We start from the raw sequence: 24,352 nt of genomic DNA, 5'->3' as shown, positions 1-24,352 counted from the left end.
GTGCTGGAGCAACTCATCGAGGGGGCGCTGGCAATCCCTGGCATACTTCAGCAGGCACCTACGGCCACCCGAACTCAAGTACAGTGCCTTCGACCAGGAGCTGTTGGCACTATATCTGGCAATCCGGCATTTCAGGTACTTCTTAGAAGGCAGGCCGTTCACTGCGTTCACGGACCACAAACCGTTGACCTTCGCGTTCACAAAGGTGTCCGATCCCTAGTTGGCCCGCCAGCAGCGACATCTGTCCTACATCTCCGAGTACGCGACGGACATCCAGCATGTCTCGGAAAAGGACAATGTCATGGTGGACGCACTCTCCAGACCAGCTATCCAGGCCCTGTCCCGGGGGAGGACCATGCAGCACTGGCGGAGGCGCAGCAGGCAGATGATGAGATGCCCAGCTACAGGACCGCAGTCTCGGGTCTGCAGCTGCAAGCCTTCCTCATAGGCCCAGGTGAGAGGACCCTCCTGTGTGACGTGGCTACCGGCCAACCTCGCCCCATCGTCCCGGCAGACGGCTTGGCGCACCCATCTATCAGGACAACCATCCAAATGGCCTCCAGCAAGTTCGTGTGGCATGGACTTCGCAAACAGGTCAGCGAATGGGCCAAAACGTGCACGCAGGGCCAAACAGCCAAGGTGCAGCGGCCCACCAAAGCCCCGCCGCAGCAGTTTGAATCCACCCGCCGGAGGTTCGACCACATCCATGTGGATATCATGGGGCCCCTGCCAGTGTCGCGAGGAGCGCGGTACCTCCTAGCTATCGTAGACCGGTTCACAAGATGGCCAGAGGTGGTCCCGCTCACCGATACCACCGCCGATTCCTGCACCCGAGCGCTGATTGCAACCTGGGTAGCACGCTTCAGGATACCGGCCCACGTTAGCTCCGACAGAGGCGCCCAGTTCACCTGCAGCCTGCGGTCGGCTGTGGCCAGCCTGTTGGGAACACAATTACACCACACAACCGCCTACCACCCACAGTCGAACGGACTAGTGGAACGCTTCCATTGTCACTTGAAATCGGCTCCCATGGCCCGCCTGAAAGAGCCTAACTGGGTGGACGAGCTTCCCTGGGCCCTGCTTGGAATCCGCACAGCACCCAAAGAGGATCTGCACACCTCGTCAGCCGAGCTGGTGTACGGCGCAGCCCTGGTCGTCCCAGGAGAGTTCATAGCAGCCTCAAGGGGGCAAGAGGAAGAACCCGCATCAGTCCTGGTCAGACTACGTGAAAGGTTCGGCAACCTGGTCCCCGTACCGACTTCACAGCATGGACAGATCCCGACCTGCGTACCCAAAGACCCGCAGAACTATAAGTTCGTATTTGTACGAAAGGGCGCACACCGGCTACCGCTACAGTGGCCGTACAAGGGGCCGTTCAAGGTGATCAAGAACAACGGGTCCACGTACGTTCTGGATATTGGGGGGGAAAGAGGAGGTTTTCACAGTGGACCGACTCAAACCTGCCCATGTGGGCTTGGTGCAGCCGGTTGAGGTTCAGGCACCGCGGCGCAGAGGCAGACCGCCCAAACAGAGACTGATCCAGACTGTGGACATTGGGGGTGTATCGCCGTTTCTGGGGCGGCGGGGGGGGGGCGTTATGTGCTGACCCACTTTCTACACAAGTGAACCGGCTCACAAAATAGCCCGCACGCGGGGAGATACTTTTGTAATGCACCTATGCACCTCTGACGTCATTTCCGCCCGCAGAGGGCTGGAAGGGGACTGCTTAAAAGCCAGTGCCGCGAAGTTTGAATAAACGAGTCTTGAGTGCGACTTACAGACTGCGCGTCGTTATTTCTACCTCTGTGTAGCACATCGTTACAAAGCATTTGGAGGACACCACAATTAACAGTGTATTGATGATGTCTCTTTACATGGTGACAAAAAGTTTGCAGGTAAGTTGCCAAGATCAAAGAACAACTCAACCCAATAGGCCTTCATTCAAATCAAAGTACAACAGTATTTCTCATCAGCAAACAAATCACTTTTACAAAAAATATAGATTTTTTACTCAATTTTATAAATAGCCTTTTTTGCTGCACAAAGCATATAAGGTGCCATTTCTACAAGCGATTATCTTATACAGTCAATTGCAAGCTGAATGCTAACAAAGTAACACATCCCAAACTTAAATGTCAAGTGATTTTAGCAAATTATATCATCTTAAAATTATGTCAATGTATCTTAAGATTTTGCCTGCCAGAGACTCTCACTCGTGGTAATAGGCTTCAGATTATTCCCAATGTATGTTTCTTAGATGGCAAGAATTGTCTCTGCCAACTTATATCATTTAATAACAAGCTTTTCAGAACATTACATATTATTGAGGAGATTAAATGTATTTAAAGAAGCATTAACCTTCAATGCCAAGACGAGAATCTAGCATTCTTGACAGGGAATTCGCTGCAGTATCATTTACATGGTCTGCTAATAATTCAGCAATTTGGTTATAAAGCAATATGGCATAACAAATACTGTTTTAATCTGTTTTTGTGCAATTGAAAAGTTCACTGTTCTGTTCCATCCCCTCCCCTACCTTTCAAATTACATAGCAACATTTCTGAGATCAAGACCTTTAAGTGCCGACTGTATTTTAATAGAATTTATTGAGTTATTACATTATAAAACTGACAATTTTTGTAGGAACTAAATTAGGAACAAAGGAGTGGGGTACGGTAACTAAATTACCAATGAGCTGTGCTGACTGTCAAAACTTCACCTGCATCTAAAGAGCTGTATAAATACTGGCGTGTGTGACAGATGTTTTCTAAATTTAACAAAATCAGTTTGGAGAACAGTAATGTCCAATCTATTCCTCATGTACAACATGTTCGTCATACGTGCTTATATATTCACCACCCCATCCCAAGTTGGAAACTTTTCTTACCTCTGTGGTGGTAGCTCAATTGGCTTCATTTGGAAATTGTGATTCATAACTATTTCATGAGCCAGTGTCAGCTTTGACAACCCATTTGCAGTCTCTATCATATTGTCAAAAGAAACCATTTTCGGAGGGCTTGCTGTTGTAATATAAAAATAAACAAACCTTAACATAATATACAAGCAAATTTTCAGCACAGGCACAAAAACTTCATAATTATAATCCATGTATGAATAGATCCCTTACTGCATCTGCTCAATATAAACAATTTCACATTAAAGATGGAAAAGAACACTGATGGAAACCACACATATTTCCAAAATACACATGTGAAATTATTTCAAAATCTGCCCACACAAATTAGAAACATTTTACCAGAAATCGACAACATAAAAGATGACATTCATAAATGCACAGATGTGTATACTTTTGATATTAACCTGTTGCTCAAAAGTGGCTCACTCAGGAAAACATTAAATACCCATAAAAGCATGGAAGTGTATATTTTTTGTGTTAACCAGTTGCTCAAAACTGGATCATTTGGGAGAACAGTAAACACCATTATTGAGCATATTCAAAGGTTCAGCTTCCTGCAAAATAGGGTACGCAATGGAAATAGAGAGCAAGGTTTATGTCATCTCAAGCTCACAACATCAATATTTTTCCACTGATTGCAATACACCCGAGACAATCCAAACAACAAAATTCAATCCATCTCCCAATTACCGATCATTAATGTCAGAAGAATGCTCTTATATTTCACAAAATGAATGATTCCCTTCAGCAAGATAACAGGGCAACACACTAATATGACAAGCCAATTGTCACATCAAGATTGTACAAGACGTCTTTCTGATGACAAGATTAAAGCTGAAAGAGGCACTACATTTAAGCAATTGACTTACTCTTAAACCAGATATTTGTCCACTCAGCAGTGCACATTGCCTTCACATTAAACAGGAGGAAAATGAATAACTTATTTAGTGATTTAATAACTTATTTAGTCATTTATTCAGGTTTCAAACTTGGAATCAAATTTCAAGTTTATTGCCATTAAACCATCTACATGTATGCATCCATAATGGAACAATTTCCGTTGGCGTTGCCTGGCCTGCTGAGTTTCTCCAGCATTTTGTGTGTGCTTGGATTTCCAGCATCAGATTTTCTTGTGCTTGTGATTTTAAATGCCTTCTTATTTTGACACTGATTATTGCTTTTGAATGTTTCTGAATGTCAGTATTTTAAACTGATGATTAGGAGAGGATGCTGGGATTAGCTGGAGGGAGAGTAAAGCATAGTTGTATTATTTTCCAATGCAAATAATCCACTATATTTAATCACAGTCAATTGAATAAACAATAATAGCTCTATAAAGGGCAAGTGAGCAAATATTTCAATTGACACACATAAAAAGTGCTGGTGAATGCAGCAGGCCAGGCAGCACCTACAGGAAGAGGTACAGTCGACGTTTCAGGCCGAGACCCTTCGTCAGGACTAACTGAAAGAGATAGTAAGAAATTTGGAAGCCTCTTACTATCTCTTCTTTCAGTTAGTCCTGATGAAGGGTCTCGCCCTGAAACGTCGGCCATTTACTCTTTTCTATAGATGCTGCCTGGCCTGCTGAGTTCCTCCAGCATTTTGTGCGTGTTGCTTTTTCCACTACGATTGGGTGGCACTACAATTGGAGGTCATGGGTTAAAGGTAAAAGTTGAAAAGTTTAAGGGGAATGTGAATGGAAACTTCTTCAGTCAGAGGGTGGTGAGAGTGTGGAATGAGCTGCCAGTGCAAGTGGTGCATGCGAGCTTGATTTCAACGTTTAAGAGAAGTTTGGATAGGTACATAGATGGTAGGGGAATGGAAGGCTATGGTGGTCCCAGTGCAGGTCGATGGGAGTGGGCAGTTTAAATGGTTTGGTATGGACTAGATGGGCCAAAAGGCCTGTTTCTGTGCTGTACTTTTCTATGACTCCATAACTCTTATGATTCTAACATTCCTCCAAGGAAGGTACACAGCATAGTACATACAACTCACACACAATACATAAATTAATACTAGCACAAATAAATTAACAAATAATAAAATATACTCCAGAAGACTGATATTTAGCAGAAGCTGCATTTAAAAGGTGCGTTTGAGGTTCACAAGGATGATTCCGGGAATGAAAGGGTTATTATATGAGGATTGTTTGATAGCTCTGGGTCTGTACTCGCTGGGATTTAGAAGGCTGAAGGGGGATCTCATTGAAACCTTTCGAATGTTGAAAGGCCTAGACAGAGTAGATGTGGAAAGGATGTTTCCCATAGTGGGGGAGTCTAGGACAAGAGGGCACAGCCTCAGGATAGAGGGGCATCCATTTTAAACAGAGATGCAGAGACATTTCTTTAGCCAGAGGGTGGTGAATTTGTGGAATTTACCACCACAAGCAGCTGTGGAGGCCAGGTCATTGAGTGCACTTCAGCTTGATTGGACATGGCAACAAAGGTAACAGGAAGAAGGCTGGGGAGTGGGGCTGAGGAGGAGAAAAAAAATGATCAGCTATGATCGAATGACGAAGCAGACTCGATGGGCCAAATGGTCTAATTCTGCTCCCATGTCTTATGGTCTTAAAACATGTTAGATAGTAAACAGTATAACTCTACTGGCACTTCAAACCTGATGACACCTGGTGGCAGGTAGTTCAGTAGTCTCACAGCCTGGGGGAAGAAGCTATTTCCCATCTTATCATTTATTGACCTTCTGCCTGATGGTAGGAGGTCAAAGAGATTGTTCAACAGATGGAAGGGATTCTTAACAATGCTAAGGCCCTTGTGAATGCAGAGCTGCTGATAAATGTTTCGGATCAGTGGAAGAGAGACCCCTGATGATCTTCTCAGCAGTCTTCACAATCTTTTGGGGGTCTTGCAGTCAGATGCCTTGCAATTCCCATACCAGACGGCGACAAAGCTGGTCACAACACTTTCAGTGGTTCTCCTATTTAAAAATGGTTCGTACTGGGGGTGAGGAGGAGCCATACTTGCCACAATTTACTCAGGAAGTGGAGATGCTCTGTGTTATTTGACTGAAGAGGTGGTGTTGAGAGGCCAGCTGAGATTGCCGGTTACGTGCAGTCGCAGAAACTTGGTCCTCCTAACTCTCTCCACAGAGGAGCCACTTATGTGCAATGAGGAGTGACCTTCCAAAAGTCCACAATCATCTCTTCAGTCCTAACCGCGCTGAGACTCAAGTCGTTGTGCTGGCACCATTTTACCGATTGCTCTGCCTCCTTTCTATACGCTGTCTCCTCGTCGTTGTTGATGAGGCCAACCACTGTGGAGTCATCAGTGAACTTGGTGATTTGGTTTGAACTGGATCTAGCAGTGCAGTCATGTATCAGCAATGTTAACCAAGGGGGCTGAGCTCCCAGCCCGGGGGCGTGGGGGGAAGGGGGTGCACCATTACTCAGTGTGATAGAGCTAGAGATGTTTCTTCCAACACGGACTGGCTGTGGTCTTTCAAGAAGTCCAAGGTCCAATTACAGAGAGAGGTGTTGAGATCCAATGAAGACAGTTTACTCACCAACTTCTGAGGGATGATTGTACTAAATGCCGAGCTGAAGTCGATAGACAGCATCCTGACATAGGAGCCACCATTTCCCAGGTGGGACAGGATGCATTAGAAGGCACAGATATGGCATCGTCAGCAGACTGACTTAAACAATAAATAAACTGAAAAGGGTCCAGAGTAGCAGGAAGATGATTTAATGTGATCCTTAAGCAGCTGCTCAAACACTTCATTAGTATTCAGATCGGTTCCATTGAACAGTAGTCGTTAAGGCAGGTTACTTTTGCCTTCCTTGAAGACTATGGGGATTGTGGCCTGTTCCAGAGAGATGTTGATGATTTTAAAAAAGATTTGATGCAAACAGCTTTTCAGAATGAGGTGATAGTATTTCAAACCTGATAGTAAATGGGCAATAGAAAATAAATCCTAATTATTTGTTATCCTTCCTCCAATTATATATTTTTTCTGAACTCTTCAGTTCTGCTACTTCTAGTATTATGCTTTAATAGCTCAGGACTGTGATTTCATGACAAAACTGCTGAAGTTCAAAGAAACAATAGTGAATGAAAGTTTATCTATAACTATTGATGATTTTAAATTTCAATTCTATTTAAACTAAGTCTGCTCACTGATTATACTTTCAAATTCACAGTGCAAAAGCACAGCAATCCTTTTAATAACCAACTGGAAATTATGGTCATAGCCCAGGTCCTCTCTGGAACCTCTAGTAAAGCACAGCACACTGGTCTTTCCAGTATAATAAGTAGCTAGGTAATGGCATCCTCAGAACAATAGACACATTAGGTCAAATTAAAACAAATTTTCAACATCTACAGTAAATGTTCATAACTACTATGGAGTAGTTAACTATGCGGATAGGCCTTCCACTTTAAGATACAAGGGAGAATCAAATCAGTTGAGATAAGTTTAAAGGAAATTATCAATTAACTTTAGTGTTAAGATAACATTCCTTCAATGATGTTCAGCAACCTCCATCCAAATGTAAACACTGTTCAGGTACAAATAAACATTCTTGTTTAGTGGCCTATACTCCTTTAGAGCAGTGGTGAAAGTGGCAGAAGAGTACAAATCCTCTAAACAATCCAACATTACTTCACTATTCTTTTCATATTTTTAATGTGAAATAACTCAAACTTCATGTTTCTGGATACATCATAATCCCAAACCTCTAGACTAATTGTGTTGGATCCAAATAACAGAGCCCTGTCAAACAGTGGGAATGCAAGAACATAGGTAAATTATACAGACACAATATTATTCTCTTACACTTGACGTAACCATTCAGTTACGAACATAACTGAAATGTGATGCACAGCAAATCTAATTTAAAAACAGTATTATGAAGAATGTTCACTGGAACTATTATTATTCATTATGGATTACAACTGATTTTTTTTTTGAAAAAATAAAGACCTACAGGCTGGAGAGCTCGGTTTACTGGAAGAATCACTACTGAAGCTTTGTCGAGCATATTCGTAGTCACTGGAAGAAGTGACACTATCCGACCGATCACAAGATTCAGCATCACTGTTCAATGATTCATCATTTGAGGAGTGTTTCTCATTACTGAAAGGCATCTTTTCTCTGTAAAAAAAAGAGCTAACATGAAAATCCATTTTCTCCAAACAAGTTCTTGGAACCATCTTCAACACATTTAATTGGGATTTTGTTTTTTAAAAAAAGGTCTGTTATTCAAAGATACATTTGAAATAACAAAAGCAAACAGTGTGGAAGAGACAAATGCCTCGAGGTAATTGTACATTGCTCAGCCAAAATGAGCGATTATAAACACAAACACATCAAATTCTGAACTGAGTAAACAGAGCTAGAACGCAAGACAGGAATTATGTCATGTGCAGGAAAAACATTGAATGCCAAGTCAAAGAAGAGCAAGAATGCCAAACAATATTCTTTTGACAATCGAACTGATTTTCCATAGTACTCATATGGAAAAGTAAAAGGGAAAAATATTCAAAATCTCTTACTGCAGCATTCTCACTGTTACACAGTCAGAGCATGAACTGCTAATTGGTGAAGTGAACTCAAAGTGGAATTTGGCAATTACAGATTATTACATAGGAACCCAGTTTGAAGCTGCTTCAAAATATTAGGTTTTTGTGTATTGCTAACAGCTCATGTGCTTGCTGATGAACAGGGGCCTGATAAAGAAATAAAAGCTTTATTGCTGACTGCAGTCTGTTTTTAATTATCTTTCCATTCATACTACCAATTTGCAATTGTCTTTAAAACTAAAATGGAAACGTCTTTCAAATCAAAGTACTTTCATGGTACATCCAATCAAACAATATGGGATACAACTTCTGTACAGAAGAAGATGATGCCAGTGAACAATGCTACCAAGGGTGACATCTCCAGACGGCTCACAAAACTACTTTTTTCACATTTTCTTTTTCTTTCAAATGCGGTACTACTACTGCTGGAACCTGTAATCTACTGTTCAGTGCCCGTGATCTACATTTTGGTGGTGTGCTTTCGGGCCGATGGAGCAACCTGCTGCTTTGCTGTCTCTGAGAGGGTTTCGTGAGGCTTCGGGCAAAAAGATGCGGCCTGCAGGCCAAGAAGCCTCGAGATGGGGCACAAACCCACAACCGACTCCAATTCTCACCGATCTTGCCGATTAAAGCACCAAGGAAAATTAAAATCAGCGAGTCAAGTGCTGAAGGTGAACAGACGTTCAGTGCTGTCTACCTGCTTCTTCCTCACTGCTGCCAGAGGAGGGTGTCTCTGTGAGATGGCCTCTTTCTCCTTCTCCCTTGCTGCCCCTAAAGGAAGGTCCCTGTGTTCAAATGGTCTCTCTCTCTCTACCTCTTACCCCCACCCTGGTGCTGTCAGAGGGTGGTACTGGAGCAAGATTTAATCAGTGCAGTTCGTAGATTGGACTCTGTAGTTCACTTTATGATGTCCTTCTGGTTGCTCCCTTTTGTTGCTATTTTGGGCGATTTTGAATTGGGGGCATCCTGCATATAAAGAACACTGAGCTGAACTGAGCCTGGACTCCTTCAATTTTCTGTTTTATGTTCTGTCTTCTTTGGGGGTTTTTTGTTGTCGTTTCCACAGTTTTTTGTTGGGGGGGGGAAATTTGATGTTTTTCTTTGAACGGGTTCCATGGTGTTACTTTGTTTCACAGCTGTCTGTGGAGAAGACCGATCTCTGGATTGTGTACTGCATACATACATGGATAATAAATGTACTTTGAATCTTTGAATTCAACTATTTACCTCAATTTAGTCAATTGAAAACTAGTTAAGAATCAAAAGAAATGGAAATAATCAGGGTGGGGGCAATTTTTGAATTTACTACATTAACTTTCAGCCTAATAAGTGTTATGAAAACTTAACCACAGATGCTGGAAATCTGGAATGAAACGTTTGAAACATGCAGCAAATCAGGCAGCATCGGTAGAAAGATGAAAGGAGTTAAAGTTTCAGGTCAATGAGCCACTCTTCCTCCCCTTTCCTGGGTCTGACAATGATACTCGCTCAGTATTTCAGTTTTCCAGTTTGCTGTGAGCCTGGCAGCTGGCCACATCCTGTAGCATTGTACCACTCTAGGTTCCTCTCTTTGCATTTCATTTTCTCTCCATTAAGCCAAGCAATCCTCTACATATTGACATTACAAAAAAGGAGGCATTGGCAGTGTTGAAATGCATAAAGGTCAAATTCAAAAGCCCAAATAAATATATTATCGAAGTACATACGTATATATCACCGTATTCAATCCTGAGATTCATTTTCTTGTTATCACAGTAAAAACAAAGAAACAAGCAAAATACAAGCATAATAATAATAATGGTAAAGAAGCAATAAATATCAGGAACATGAGATGAAGTGTCCTTGAAAGTGACTCCACAGTTTGTGGGAACAGTTCAGTGTAGGGGTAAGTGAGTTATCATCTCTGATGGTTGAGGAGTAATAACAGCCCCTGAAGCTGGTGGTGTGGGTCCTGAGGTTCCTGTACCTCCTTCCTGATGGCAGCAGTAAGCAGAGAGCATGGTCTTGATGGTGGGGTCTCTGATGACAGATGCTACTTTCTAGCAACAGTGCTTTATGTAGATGTGATCAGTGATGGGGAGGGGGATCTATCAGCAATGAATTGGGTCGCATCCACTACTTTTTATAGGCTTTTACAATCAAGGACATTGGCGTTTCCATACCAGGCCATTCTGCAACTAGTCTATATCCATACCACTGCACCTCTATAGAAGTCTGTCAGAGTTTTAGATGACATGCCGAATATTTGCAAACTTCTAAGAAAGTAGAAGTGCTGCCATGTTCCTCATAAAGGCACTTACATGCTGGACGCAGGACAGATCTTCTGAAATAGAAAATGATCCTCTCCACCTCTGATCCCCCGATGAGGACTGGCTCATAGAGCTCCAGTCTCCTCCTGAAGTCAATAATCAGCTCCCTAGTCCTGCTGACATTGAGTGAGAGGTTGTTGGTGTGGCACCTCTCAGCCAGACTTTTAGTCTCCCTGTTATATGCTGATTCATCACCACCTTGATTCAGCCAATGACAATGGTGTTGTTAACAAACATAAATATGGCATTGAAGCCATAAAGGTGGATGAATCCCTGGGGGACAGACAAGGTGCTTCTCAAGACATTGTGAGAAACAAGGGAAGAAATTGCTGGCATCCAAGCAGAAATTTTTGTATCTTCATTGGCCACGGTTGATTGGATTATGACGAAGATCTCACCATCCTTAAAAGCTTTGTCAAATCAAATTCTTGTTTAAGGCAGCACATTTCCTGTATTTCAACATTAATAAATATTCTCAAATTTCATCTACCATGGCATTTGCATCATGCATCAGACATAAATAAACATTGTCACTGAACAGTGACTCTGAAAATATCAAATGAGAAGGTATTCTCAATTAAACCATGATGACATCACAATTGTGTTCCTATACAAATAGGGTTACTGTAAAGTAATAAGTATCTAAGGCCACTAAAAACTACATCTGCACTTGTCACTGAATCAGTAAAGTAGCCAGTATATTCAAAATCCTCACCCAGCCCTGGCATTCTCCTTTCTATTTTCACCCATTGGGCAGAAGAATAAAAAGCCTGAAAATACACCATCAAGCTCAAGGACTGCTTCTACCACTCTGCTTTAAGACCATTAAATAGTTCCCAAGTGAGACAAGTTGAACTACTAACCTCTGTCTATCTCATTATGAGCCTGCATTTATTGTTTCCTTGCTCTACACTTTCTTTGCAGCTGGTACACATTATCTGCACTGTTATTGTTTTACCTTGTTCTATCTCAATGCACTTTGTAAGGATCTGATCCGTAGGAACAGTATGCAAGGAAAGGTTTTCACTGAAACTTGGCACATTTGACAATAATAAGCCAATTCCAATCCTAAGTAAAGACCCTGCAAATTTCTCTCCACCAGCTCACATGGGGGTTGAGAACAACTGTACAAACTGGAGTTGATGGGACAAAAGTAGAGACATAAGGAAACCAGACAATGAATTTTACGGCTTATTGGTCAAAGGTCAGTAGCTGCCCTATCTTTTGACAGATAATTGCAAACAGCCACATTGGTTTAGGCTTCAAATGCAGGATTTGATGAAAATTTAAACCCATTTAAGAGATAAACAGTTTACAATCTTAAGATAGTAGTGTGCTGATTCTCAGTGTGGCAAATCAAACTTCACCACTAATGTAACGAACAGTTATTCAGAGTCTTCCGAGAAAGTAATTGTTCTGCATCTTATTTTTATTTATTTTAATTGATAATAAATAAACCTTCAAACAAAGTATGCAACTCTGAAATTCTTTGCTGACAGTTGATGCCACAGCAAAGGTTCAAAACAGCAGAAAGTGAATTAGGCCTGAAAATTAAATATTTGCATGCACTTCCTCTCATCAACACAGGAATTAGAAAACCAATTATGCTTTGCAGCTTATGACAATTAATTGTGGCCTCACACGTTTCCCATGAACGTGCTACAGTTCCAGCGCTGGTATAGAGTGTAATTGCAAGATTACAGAAAAAAATGACTATTGGAATTTATAATGTAAAAGTATAAATAACATAGGACTGAAATTATTAAATGTTACTGAAGTTGGAAATAACGCTGATGCGCACTTTCTGGTTTTAACCAAAACAATTGTAAATAGTCCTAATAAAGCAAATGCATTTCGCCCTAAACTGCAGATTCTATGTTTCAGGCAAAAGAACTTTTACTCGGTCAACAATGATCTTTATGATTAATACTTAAAATACAAGTTCAGGCAGCTGCAATTCGACCAGGACGTCAGCCCCAACAAAGAGGGTGTTTCATATAGAAGGCAAAATCGGAATTGTAGCGACAATTCCTGGGCCAGAGGTGTAAATAGCATCAGAGCATACAGAGTAAAAGTTAGTGAGTAATTAGAAAGCTATTCTTGCACTTGATGCACGATCGCCATAGATGGGTCGCTCGGGAGAGTGGAAGTTCAGTTTCAAACCTCCTATCACGTCGCTCAGCAACCACGTGATCAGAGCGATCACAACATGATCTACCAGCCCTTCACATATATTAAAAAAAACTCCACAACTATGTAAGCAGCCCAGGAAGGACAAGTCAACCACTGAACTTTTTAGTCTACCTACTGTAAATAGGAGAAGAAGCATTTGAATAACTCCTTCCTTCCAAACAGATATGGCTCAAGAAGCCCGAATGGCTTTAAAAAATTTAACGTCAATCCAAAAAGCTGTACTTCTTATGCACCAATATACTTCAAAAACAATGAGTCTGGACGTAGCTGATGATTAATGGACTTCAACAGCAATGGGACGATGGTGAATTGGGTGAAACGGGTGTGTTTACAATCCCGGGCACAAGTTCGCTGAGCTCCAGCTGTCACTCACAGTTAAAGGGCTCCAGCAGCAGGGTGGTACAGTACACAGTCCCAAACACAGACTTGCTAAGCTCCAGCTGTCACCCACAGTTAAAGGGCTCCAGCAGCACGATGGTACACGGTCCCGAACAAGGACTTGTCACTCGCAGTTAAAGGGCTCCGGCAGCAGCTGTCGGGATAGCAGCCGCACCACTACTTATGAATTACCCGAGAGCCGGCGTATCCACTACACCAGCAGGGGTGATCAGTCACTGAGTTGTCTGTTTCTGAATGTTCAGTGTCATCAGCTAGCTAGAGAACTCGTTGGTCGTTTATATTTAATAGCATTACGTGCTGCCGATGCACCGATCTCATGAATTGTGTCTTCTATTCGTATGGAATAGTTGTTTTCCCAGAGTTTCCCCCCTCTCTCGGGATTATGAGCTCTGCCTCTTTGTTTACGGATATGACGTACTTTTAAAATGCTACATTGTTACTAATATAAGGGGAGTCACATGACGAAGATAGCCAATGATGACTCCATAGTAACCAGCAAACTGTGCACAGCTGTTGGACTACTTTTGAGCAGAGAATGGGTTTGGCCAGCAGCGCAACAACTATTATCTTAAGCATTTATGCCGTTTTGGTAATCTCCTCCCCGCCCACCAACGCTTCAAAACAACCGGGTCTATGTTTCCTGCTATAACAGGCTTTTGTCATCTTGTTGTTTCATGTTTCACAATTACTGCCCGTTTGCTGTTGTTAATCGATTGAATGCTACGTCGTGTACAGCCCTCCAGGACCGTTTGCAAAAATATCACAATTGCGCTAATCCGGAAATACATAACGAATATGCAAAAAATGTACGCTCCTCGGCAAAGCAACATCAGTTGTACTTCGACAAGGAAGTATTCTAGTTGTTATTGCTGTGTCGTAAACCATGCCAGTCGTTCAATTTTTTAAATTAATTTAAATGCATGTTCAGGGAAGTTTCGCTCGGCATTCCACCCCTTGAAGGCAATGGAATACAAAAGCTAGGTATTACATCTACTGTATTACTAAAATTAGAAGCTAACACACACTGCCCTCCGAAGTTTTTTTTTAATTTTGTGATTTTGGTGGGTGATGACATCAATGTCCTTGAGATAGCACTAAGTCTAATCTTCAAAAAAAAGACTGGTTTCAGGGTTTCAGGTAAACAATATTCCCAAGGTGCCTTTCGTGAGAATCTTGGTCAAGTGAATGTTTAGCGCAAGGCCTTTGCTCCCTCTGACCTTTTCTATCCACTTACTCGTCCAAATGGTTTTTTTTAAAGTTGTTGCTGAATCTGCCTTAACCACTTCCTCTGGCAGCTCTTTCCATATATGTACCACCCCTTGTGTGTTAAAAAGATGTTCTTCAGGTCTTTGAATCTTCCATCTCTCCCCTTAAACCTAAGGCTTTTATGAAAAAGACTGTGCATTCATCCTATTTACACCCCTCATGATTTTATATACATCTATATGATGAGGAAATATTTGCATCTTTGGCAATTTTAGAGGAAAGCATGCATGCTTTTAACATGGTTATAAGAAAATTTCTAACTGACAACATACCATCCCAACTTCTATACTCAAAGCATTGACTGGTGAGCACCAGTGTGCCAAAAGCATTTTTTCTACTATCCCATCGACACTTATGTCATTTTTAGGGTACTGGTCCCTCTGTTCTACAACACCCTATGTGACCCTATAGTTCACTGTGAAGTCCTACTCTGATTTGTCTTCCCAAAATGCAACACCTCACACTTATCCAAATGAAACGCCATTAACCATTTGTTCTCTCAGGGTGATGCTAAAGATTCCATGGCACTGTTTCAAAGCAGAGAGTGGGAATTATAACTAAAGTCCAAAGTAAATTTATTATCAAAGTGCATATGTATACACTTTGGTACATATACCAGCTGTTCATTAGTATATTGCAGTGGGAACTTGCAACCACTGTGTTTTTGAATCCTGTTGTTAAGGAGCTGCATGTTAGTAAAACATAGAAAACCAAAAATAGATCCTTGAGGTGATGGTATGGGATCAGAATGAGAAGACACTGAGCAGCACAATGGTGTGCTGCTTCAATGACGTGTTTGATTCTAACGTCTGTGTTACCTTTATTGAGTCTGCATGTTCTTCCCGTGACATGTGGATTTTTCCCGTGTGGTTTAGTTTCCTCCCACGTCCCAGGATAGCCGGCTGGTGGAGTCGAGGCATCCGCACCAGACTTCGAGGCGAGCGGTCCCGATTTTGAACCTGGCCAGCTCCTTGCACAGTTTCCATCTGTGCTGGGTTGACTGGCAAGCTAGTAACTCGGCCGATCAGTGGATGTGGTATATTTGGATTTTCAAAAGGCTTTTGACAAGGTCCCACACAGGAGATTAGTGTGGAAACTTAAAGCACACGGTATTGGGGGTAAGGTATTGGTGTGGGTGGAGAATTGGTTAGCAGACAGGAAGCAAAGAGTGGGAATAAACGGGACCTTTTCAGAATGGCAGGCAGTGACTAGTGGGGTACCGCAAGGCTCAGTGCTGGGACCCCAGTTGTTTACAATATATATTAATGACTTGGATGAGGGAATTAAATGCAGCATCTCCAAGTTTGCGGAAGACACGAAGCTGGGTGGTAGTGTTAGCAGTGAGGAGGATGCTAAGAGGATGCAGGGTGACTTGGATAGGTTGGGTGAATGGGCAAACTCATGGCAGATGCAATTTAATGTGGATAAATGTGAAGTTATCCACTTTGGTGGCAAAAATAGGAAAACAGATTATTATCTGAATGGTGGCCGATTAGGAAAAGGGGAGGTGCAACGAGACCTGGGTGTCATTATACACCAGTCATTGAAAGTGGGCATGCAGGTACAGCAGGCGGTGAAAAAGGCGAATGGTATGCTGGCATTTATAGCGAGAGGATTCGAGTACAGGAGCAGGGAGGTACTACTGCAGTTGTACAAGGCCTTGGTGAGACCACACCTGGAGTATTGTGTGCAGTTTTGGTCCCCTAATCTGAGGAAAGACATCTTTGCCATAGAGGGAGTACAAAGAAGGTTCACCAGATTGATTCCTGGGATGGCAGGACTTTCATATGAAGAAAGACTGGATGAACTGGGCTTGTACTCGTTGGAATTTAGAAGATTGAGGGGGGATCTGATTGAAACGTATAAGATCCTAAAGGGATTGGACAGGCTAGATGCAGGAAGATTGTTCCCGATGTTGGGGAAGTCCAGAATGAGGGGTCACAGTTTGAGGATAGAGGGGAAGCCTTTTAGGACCGAGATTAGGAAAAACTTCTTCACACAGAGAGTGGTGAATCTGTGGAATTCTCTGCCACAGGAAACTGTTGAGGCCAGTTCATTGGCTATGTTTAAGAGGGAGTTAGATATGGCCCTTGTGGCTACAGGGGTCAGGGGGTATGGAGGGAAGGCTGGGGCGGGGTTCTGAGTTGGATGATCAGCCATGATCATAATAAATGGCGGTGCAGGCTCAAAGGGCCGAATGGCCTACTCCTGCACCTATTTTCTATGTTTCTATGTTAAGAAGATAGTGTGGCTGACCGTGACAAGTGAGTTAAAAAAGATAGACCAGGACAAGAAAGGTTGTCTACCTTTGTGACAGTTGCTTGAGATCTTTCTTAGCACAGGCATTTGCTACTGCGTCAGAGGGAATTCAGAAAAAGAGGCTTGGAAATTTCCTTATAACCATGTTAAAGACATGCATGCTTTCCTCTAGCAGTGTTTTAAAAAATTGCCAAAGACACAAATACTTCCTCATTGGCATCAGAATCCTCCAATGGGCATGTGCTAGTACTTAGCTACATAGTCTCACACAGAAACACTGAAAACTAGGAGCAGGAGTAGGCCATTTGGAACTTACAGCCTGCTCCATCATTAAATCTAACCATTGATAATCTCTTCAATACCATATTCTCACTGCTTGACCCAATGACCTCATCTGACACTCTTTTGCTGCAGATTCAAGTACCTGCAGTCTCTTGTGCAGACTTTCATAAACATGAGATTCTACAGATGATAAAAATCTTTTGCAATGCGCGTGCACACACACACACACACACACAATGTTTGGAAAACTCAACAGGTCAGGCAGCATCGACAAGGGGAGCAAACAGTTGATGTTTTGGGTCGAGACCCTTCATCAGGATTGGAAAGGAAGGGGGCAGATTAAGAAGGTGGGATGAGGAAAAGGAGGACAAGCTGGCAAGTTGGCATGGCTCTGACCTGGGACTCAGCCTCCTATAGGCCATGCATCCCACCACTTCAGATATGGTTACGATCTCCAGCTAACCATCTCCAGACCATGGGCACTGCCACCTCCAGCTCTGTGTCATGGTCCCTTCTGGCAATCCCCCACCTTGCCAATTGCCTCAAGAATTGGGCCTCAATCACCTCATTTAGATTCCAATCATTCCCAGGTTCCACTAACTCCACACACCTGCTTCCCATCAGAAACGGCAGGATAAAAACCCTGTGAAAACAGCAATAAGCTGCTAGTTCATTGGTCGACTCTAGTGAGAGTAACCTTGTTTCCTGATTCCTGAGAACTGTTAGTTCTAAGCTCTGCATCGTCTCCTAGATACCGGCTCCCCGTTCACAGTGGTGCTAATGCCCCAAGACTCTGCCTCAGCACCCGTGTCCTGCACTTGGGTTTGTCCCCAGCCACGTCCTTGCAACACTTTGGCTGCATCCTGACTGTGGCCCCAGCAACTTCCGGCTCTGGTTCCAACTTTGACCCTGGCTTCCTGATTAAGCAGAAGACTACACATCAGGCCAGTCCTAATGAAGGGTCTCAGCCCGAAACTTTGACTTTGGACATGATGACATTGATTAGTGTTGTTTCTTGGTATACAGCTCCAGTGGGATCCTGTTTAGGACTACCACAGCTGAAATTCATAGTCACAGCTATGGGTACTTCAGTAAGCAACATTGTTTAAAGGTAATTAAAAAATCTATCAATCCTCAAAATCAGCAGAGCCGGAACAGAGACGCAGGATGCGAGTGCAGTTCCCCTTTAAGAAGATGGAAGTGGGGAAGGCATGCTGGACCACATGCACGATTGAAACAGTGGCTTTATAGCCCACGGTCCCGACTGTCCTGCTGCTGAGCGTATAGCCTCTGGAAAATAAAACTGAAGGCCTCAGGGCAAGATTGCAGTACATCAGGGAATACTGTATACTTTGCTTCACGAAAGCATAGCTCACCCCCTCCATTTCCGATGCAACGCTTTAGTCTGAGGCCTTCACCATCCATTGAAAAGACAGGACAGCTAAGCCTTTTAAAGGCAGAGGAGGTGGAGGTTGCTTTATGATTAACTCATCATGGTGCACAGACATGGCGGTTCTGTCTCACTTCTGCTCACCTGACCTGGAACATCTAGCAGTCAAGTAGATTCTTTTGCTGAAGGAGTTTTCTGCTGTCATCCTGGTCATGGTGTACATTTTACCTCTGGTCAACATCAGGCAGGCAGTGGAGGAACTGAACGCTGTGATCAGCAGACATGAAATAATGCCCCTGACGCCTTTGCTATTATTGCGTGGGATTTCATCCAGGCCAACTTGATGAAGTCTCTGAGCAACAACCACCAACATATTACCTGTGAAACCAGAGGAACGAACTCGCTTGACAAGTGGTATGCCACCACTGACAACATTTAACATGCCATCCCATGCCCGCACCTTGGAAAGTCCGATCACCTGGATGTACTTCCACTCCCAGCGCATAGGCAAAGACTGAAGACTGCAGCACATGTGGTGAGGACCAAGAGCGTATGGTCAAGGGAAGCAGACAAGTGCCTTTTTTTTTTAAAGGACCACTTTGAGTTGGTGGACTGGATAATATTTGGGGATTCATCTTAGAATCAGAAATAATATACCACATTTGTCACCGACTTCACCAAGACCTGTGTGGATGAGTGTGTCCTCAAGCTATAAGTTTGCCGATGCCACAACTATTGTTGGCATAATTTCAGATGGTGATGAGGAGCTGCACAGGAGTGAGATAGATCAGCTGGCTGAGTGGTGTCACAACAACAACCTTACACTCAACATCAGCAGGACAAAAGTCCAATGTTCAAAGTAAATTATCAAAATACATATATATCACCATATACAACCCTGAGATTCATTTTCTTGTGGGCATACTCATTAACTCCATAGCATAGTAACCATAGCAGAATCAACGAAAGACTGCACCAACTTGAGCATTCAACCAATGTGCAAAAGACAACAAACTGTACAAATATGAAAAGAAATAAGTAATAATAAAATTAAGCAATAAAGATCAGGAACATGAGATGAAGAGTCCTTGATAGAGGGTTCATAGGTTGTGGGAACATTTCAGCGATGGGGCAAGTAAAGTTGAATGAAGTTATCCCCTTTGGTACAAGAGCCGAATGGTTGTGGGGTAATAACTGCTCCTGAACTGGTGGTGTGAGTCCTGAGGCTCTTGTACTTTCTTTCTGATGGCAGCAGCAAGAAGAGAGCACACCCTGGGTGGTGGGGGGCCTGGATGACGGATGCTGTTTTTGATTTAATAGTGGACTTCAGGAAGAGGAAGTTGAAGGATCAACAGTTCCTGAGTGTCAACATCTCTGAAGATTTATCTTGGGCCCAACATATTGATGCAATTAGAAAGAAGACATGACAGCGGCTATATTTCATTAGGATTTTGAGGAGACTTGGCATGATATCAAAGACTCTTGCAAATTTCCACAGATGTACTGTGCCAGAGCATTCTATTTGGTTACATCCACTGTCTGGTATGGAGGGGCCACTGCACAGGATCAGAAAGTGTTGCAGAAAGTTGTAAACACAGCCAGTTCCATCATGGGCACTAGCCTCCCCAGTATCGAGGACACCCAGCTAAGGAACAGTGAAGAAGATAATCTAAAAGACCATATCAACATATACTGAACAACACAAGGGAATGCCATGCAATAAAACTATAAGATGTGTTACTAACATTATAGATAATGAAGAAATCTGCAAAACTTATTCTTGCCTTTTCATCTGCTTATGAGAAGAGTGAAAGACGTGTTAGAGTGTAAAACATGAAATTATAGTTGAGGCATTGTCTGCCTAAATAGAACAAGCAGCTTTTTCTTTGGTTAACCAATATTACAATTGTGAGTACTCTTTAGTGCTTCAGAGTCAAATTCTTCATGCATTTGAGGCAGATGACTGCAGTATGTTGCCTAAGGTCAATGCTTTAAAGCATTACTCATAATTACAGCAGACCATCATTGCAATAAACAACCTAATATCGCCTTACTGCTTATCATGTGCAGGAGCAGTGTGGTAGTGTTTATGTTAGCAGATGTGTAATTCAGGTCTCGACTTATGGTCCAGACAATGAGTTCATTGCATCTATGGAATTTAAATTCAGTTAATAATCTGGAATTGAAAAGTTAGTCATCATAAGGTGAGTATAAAACTAAAAAACACATAAAAACTGAGAAGAAATCTGTCATTATTGTGACATCATAGTGGCATTCTCCGCTGTGCTATGTGGGATTAAATGGGATAGAGTCTTTACAGATGTAATAGCACAAAATTAGGCTTCCAAGCATTACCATGGTATATCAACAGCAGCAGATATGTACATCAATACAATCTATAACCTCATGCTCTGGTATATCCCTTACATTGCCATTACAATTAAGCCGGAGTTTCAGCACTGGTTCAATGAGGAATTCAAAGGGGCAATTAGGGAATATGGAGCACCAACTGACATTCCCACTAATGAGCTGCCAACTGTGAAAGTTGTCAAACAATAAAAATGCAATAAATAGAATTAAGGTGTCCTATCCAATAGATCAGATCAAGGCTCTGATTGTTGATGGTGGTGGATTTTTGAACATCAGGAGAACGCTCCAAGAGCACCTCCCATCTTCAACATTGGCAGAGGGTAGCCAATGATCCATTTGTTTCTATTTTTATTTAGAAATACAGTAAGAGTGAATTCCAAACTCTTGACACCCTGAGCTATATTAGTGCTGTGCTAACCGCTGTGCTACCATAGCACCTCCTGAGATCTTCATCATTTCAGAAGGATCTTCAGTCAATTTAATTCATTCAATGTTATATCAAAAAAATTGGTGAGAGTGCTGAATGCAATAAAGGCTATTTGCTACTGAGGACTGATGCTCCAGACCCAGCTAACCCTCTGGCAAGGCTGCTCCAGTAAAATTACACTAGCATGTACAAAATTGTCCAAAATCTCTAAATCACAAAATGAAGAAATCCAAACTAGTTTATCATCACCTATTCAATTCCTCAATCTCCAAAACATTCTGTTCTTGATCATCAGAAATTAACAAGTCAAACTGACCCTCTAACAATCTGCTCATTTATGCTTGGTTTAGGTTTTGCTAGGACTACGCAGTCGGCTATAGACTTCAGCACAGCCTTAGTCTAAATCTAAATCAAAAAGCTTAATTCCAAAAATGAAAATGATTACCTCTGATATTGAGGCAGGATTTGACTGAGTGTGACATTAATGAGTTCAGGTCAAATGGAAATTACTGGACATGGTGGGGGAGGGGCACGGTTAATCACTCCAACGGTCAGATTCATGTTTCTGACAAGGGTGACATTTGGGTGTTCACTATCCTATCCTCAGAACATCTATGCAGAAGATTCAGGTGCAATCATAATGTCGGAAGTGGGAATGGTAATGATTGTACAATGTTCCCTTGTTGCAACTCCTCAGCCAATGAAGCAGTCCATCTAACAAGAACTGAATAATATTGAACCATGGACAATTAAGTGATAAGTATCATACAAGGCAAAAGAATGCCAGGCAATATTCATCTCCAACTTCTCCTACCATTTAATGGCAGGGACTTCCTTCATTGACAGGAAAATTAACTAGACCAGCCAGATTTAAAAAAATGGCTGCAATGGCAGGTCAAAGACTGGATATCCTATTTCAAGCAATACCTACTGACAATCCAATGAATTTCCATAATTGATAAGGCATGAATCACAAGTGGTGATGGAATTCTCTTCACTTGCCAAGATGCAGCTCCAGCAAAATTCAAGGAGCTTTTATCCAGGTCGAAACAATCAGCTCAACAAGTATCTTATCCACCATATTAAACAATTGTTCCCTGCCTTTGCTGGTGCACTGTGGTTACAGCATATGCCATTCACAAAAATAGTTGCAATGTAGGACAATCTGAAAGCATTTTCAAACCTGTGATCTCCACCGCAAATAAAAGGTAAAGGCAACAGATACATGGAAATGCTATCCCCTGCAAACACCGCTCCAAGTCACCCAACATCCAAACTTGAAAATATTGCTGCTGAGTGTAATTCCCGAATCTGAAATGATTGACCACCACCCTCTCTTGAGGGAAATTAAGACTCAGCAGTAAATGTTGGCTTTGTTAGCAGCACTCACATCCTGATGAAAATGAATAAATACAAAGAATGCAAATGCACTTTCATTGGGAAAATGCAGTGCTATATGTGAGCACCTATAACATATTTCATTATATTATAGATGATCATTAGAGCAAAAGAAGAAGCCATCTGGTAATTTGAACCCGTACTTGCTGTTCTGGAACACTTTTCATATTTTTCTCCCTCAAATACTTTTCCAATTCCCCTTTGAGTCATCCATCATCCTACAGTTGGTGATATTGGATTCTATATCATGACTACTTGCAGCATGAAAAGATGGTTTTTACATTTTACTCCTTGTAATAATTGCCATAGATCTCCTTTAGTTCTTTACCTTCTTATTGATGGGTATATTAATAAATTGATTATGATTCCTGAGTTCTGGTTCAGTATTCTGCAATCATTGATATTGATGAATAGCAGTGTAAATCATTCAGAATGCACACTCCTGGTTCTATCTTATTACAGTATCCCATCCCATTGACAACATTAAGATGGGATCCCGAAGCTCCTGCCTGGAATTGTTTTTGATTCAGATCCTCTCACTTCCAGACCGGTATTCTGTGTTCTGTAAATCCACTGTGTTTTCATCTGGAATACCTTGGTTGATTGCTTCTTTATTTGCACTTTACTGCTTGTGTCGTGGAATTACTAGCTTCCATTTTTGCATCACTTATTACACAATAATAGCCCCATTAGTATCCTAAGTGCTAGAGAGTGATCGCAAGGGGATTGGCAAAGGAGGAGTTTACAGTGTTTTAAGCAGGCAAAGCTGGTGCAGATAAGCCGAGAGGAGACAGCCTGGTTACAAATAGCTACCTAGTTAGCCTTCCCTCCAATATTGTATGACAAGTCTCCAGGAAACTTGCAAGCAACTAAGTAAAAAAGTCATGAAGGCATCAAAATTAGTTTTATTGTAATTTTCTTTAAACAATCTTGTTTATTAATTGTAAAAGGCTTAAAAACAATACATGTAAGGAGTCGTAGAGAACAGAAATAAGTACTTCAGCTCACATCATTGCTGATTTTTCAGCCCATATAGACTTATCCCATTCGCCTGCATTGTATCCATATCTATCTATGCCTTGACTAAACATTCTAAATATTATAAACTTCATCCCAGATATTGAGTACTCTTGGTGTAAGATGCTTTCCTCTCAGATACCTTTAAAATACCTTCCTCTCATCTTTGATCTATACCCAAGTTCAAGAAGTTATTACCCCTCATGCGTCAGATTCTTGAACCAAAGGGGATAACTTCACTTGCTTCATCACTGAACCATTCCCACAACCTCACTTTCAAGGGTTCAATTAATTTTCTCGATAATTGTTGCTTATTTATTATTTTTTGTATTTCCACAGTTTGTTGCCTTTTGCATGTTGGTTGCTTGTCTGTCCTGTTGGGTGTGGTCTTTCATTGACTGTATTGTTTTTCTTGGATTTACTGTTCAATTTGCAAGAAAATGAATCTCAGGGTGACATACATGCACTTTGATAATATATTGAATTTGAAATTTGAAACTAACCAGGCTAATTCCTGAGATGAGAAAATTCCCAATAAAGCCAGGGTAAGATATTCTGGTGGCTTGTCAGCGTGGATGTTGTGAGATT

At 42.0% G+C, this 24,352-nt stretch overlaps 1 protein-coding gene across 2 annotated transcripts in view; it reads right to left on the bottom strand.

The window, feature by feature from the left end:
* Positions 1-13,497, bottom strand: part of tcp11l2 (t-complex 11, testis-specific-like 2) — a 36,694-nt gene extending 23,197 nt beyond the window's left edge. Inside the window, exons 1-3 of one of the 2 annotated variants that reach the window (XM_063072505.1) lie at positions 13,330-13,497; positions 7,860-8,026; positions 2,888-3,020 (exon numbers count right to left, since the gene is read on the bottom strand). In XM_063072505.1, coding sequence (XP_062928575.1) covers positions 2,888-3,020; positions 7,860-8,019 — 293 coding nt within the window. In that variant the 5' untranslated portion in view covers positions 8,020-8,026; positions 13,330-13,497. The other variant, XM_063072507.1, reaches the window with a different exon arrangement.
* Positions 13,498-24,352: the final 10,855 nt, after the last annotated feature.

This window comes from Mobula hypostoma, chromosome 20 (genome assembly GCF_963921235.1).
Source record: "Mobula hypostoma chromosome 20, sMobHyp1.1, whole genome shotgun sequence".
In the NCBI taxonomy this organism is placed as follows: Eukaryota; Metazoa; Chordata; class Chondrichthyes; order Myliobatiformes; family Myliobatidae; genus Mobula; species Mobula hypostoma.
This window is presented reverse-complemented; position numbering and strand designations above follow the sequence as displayed.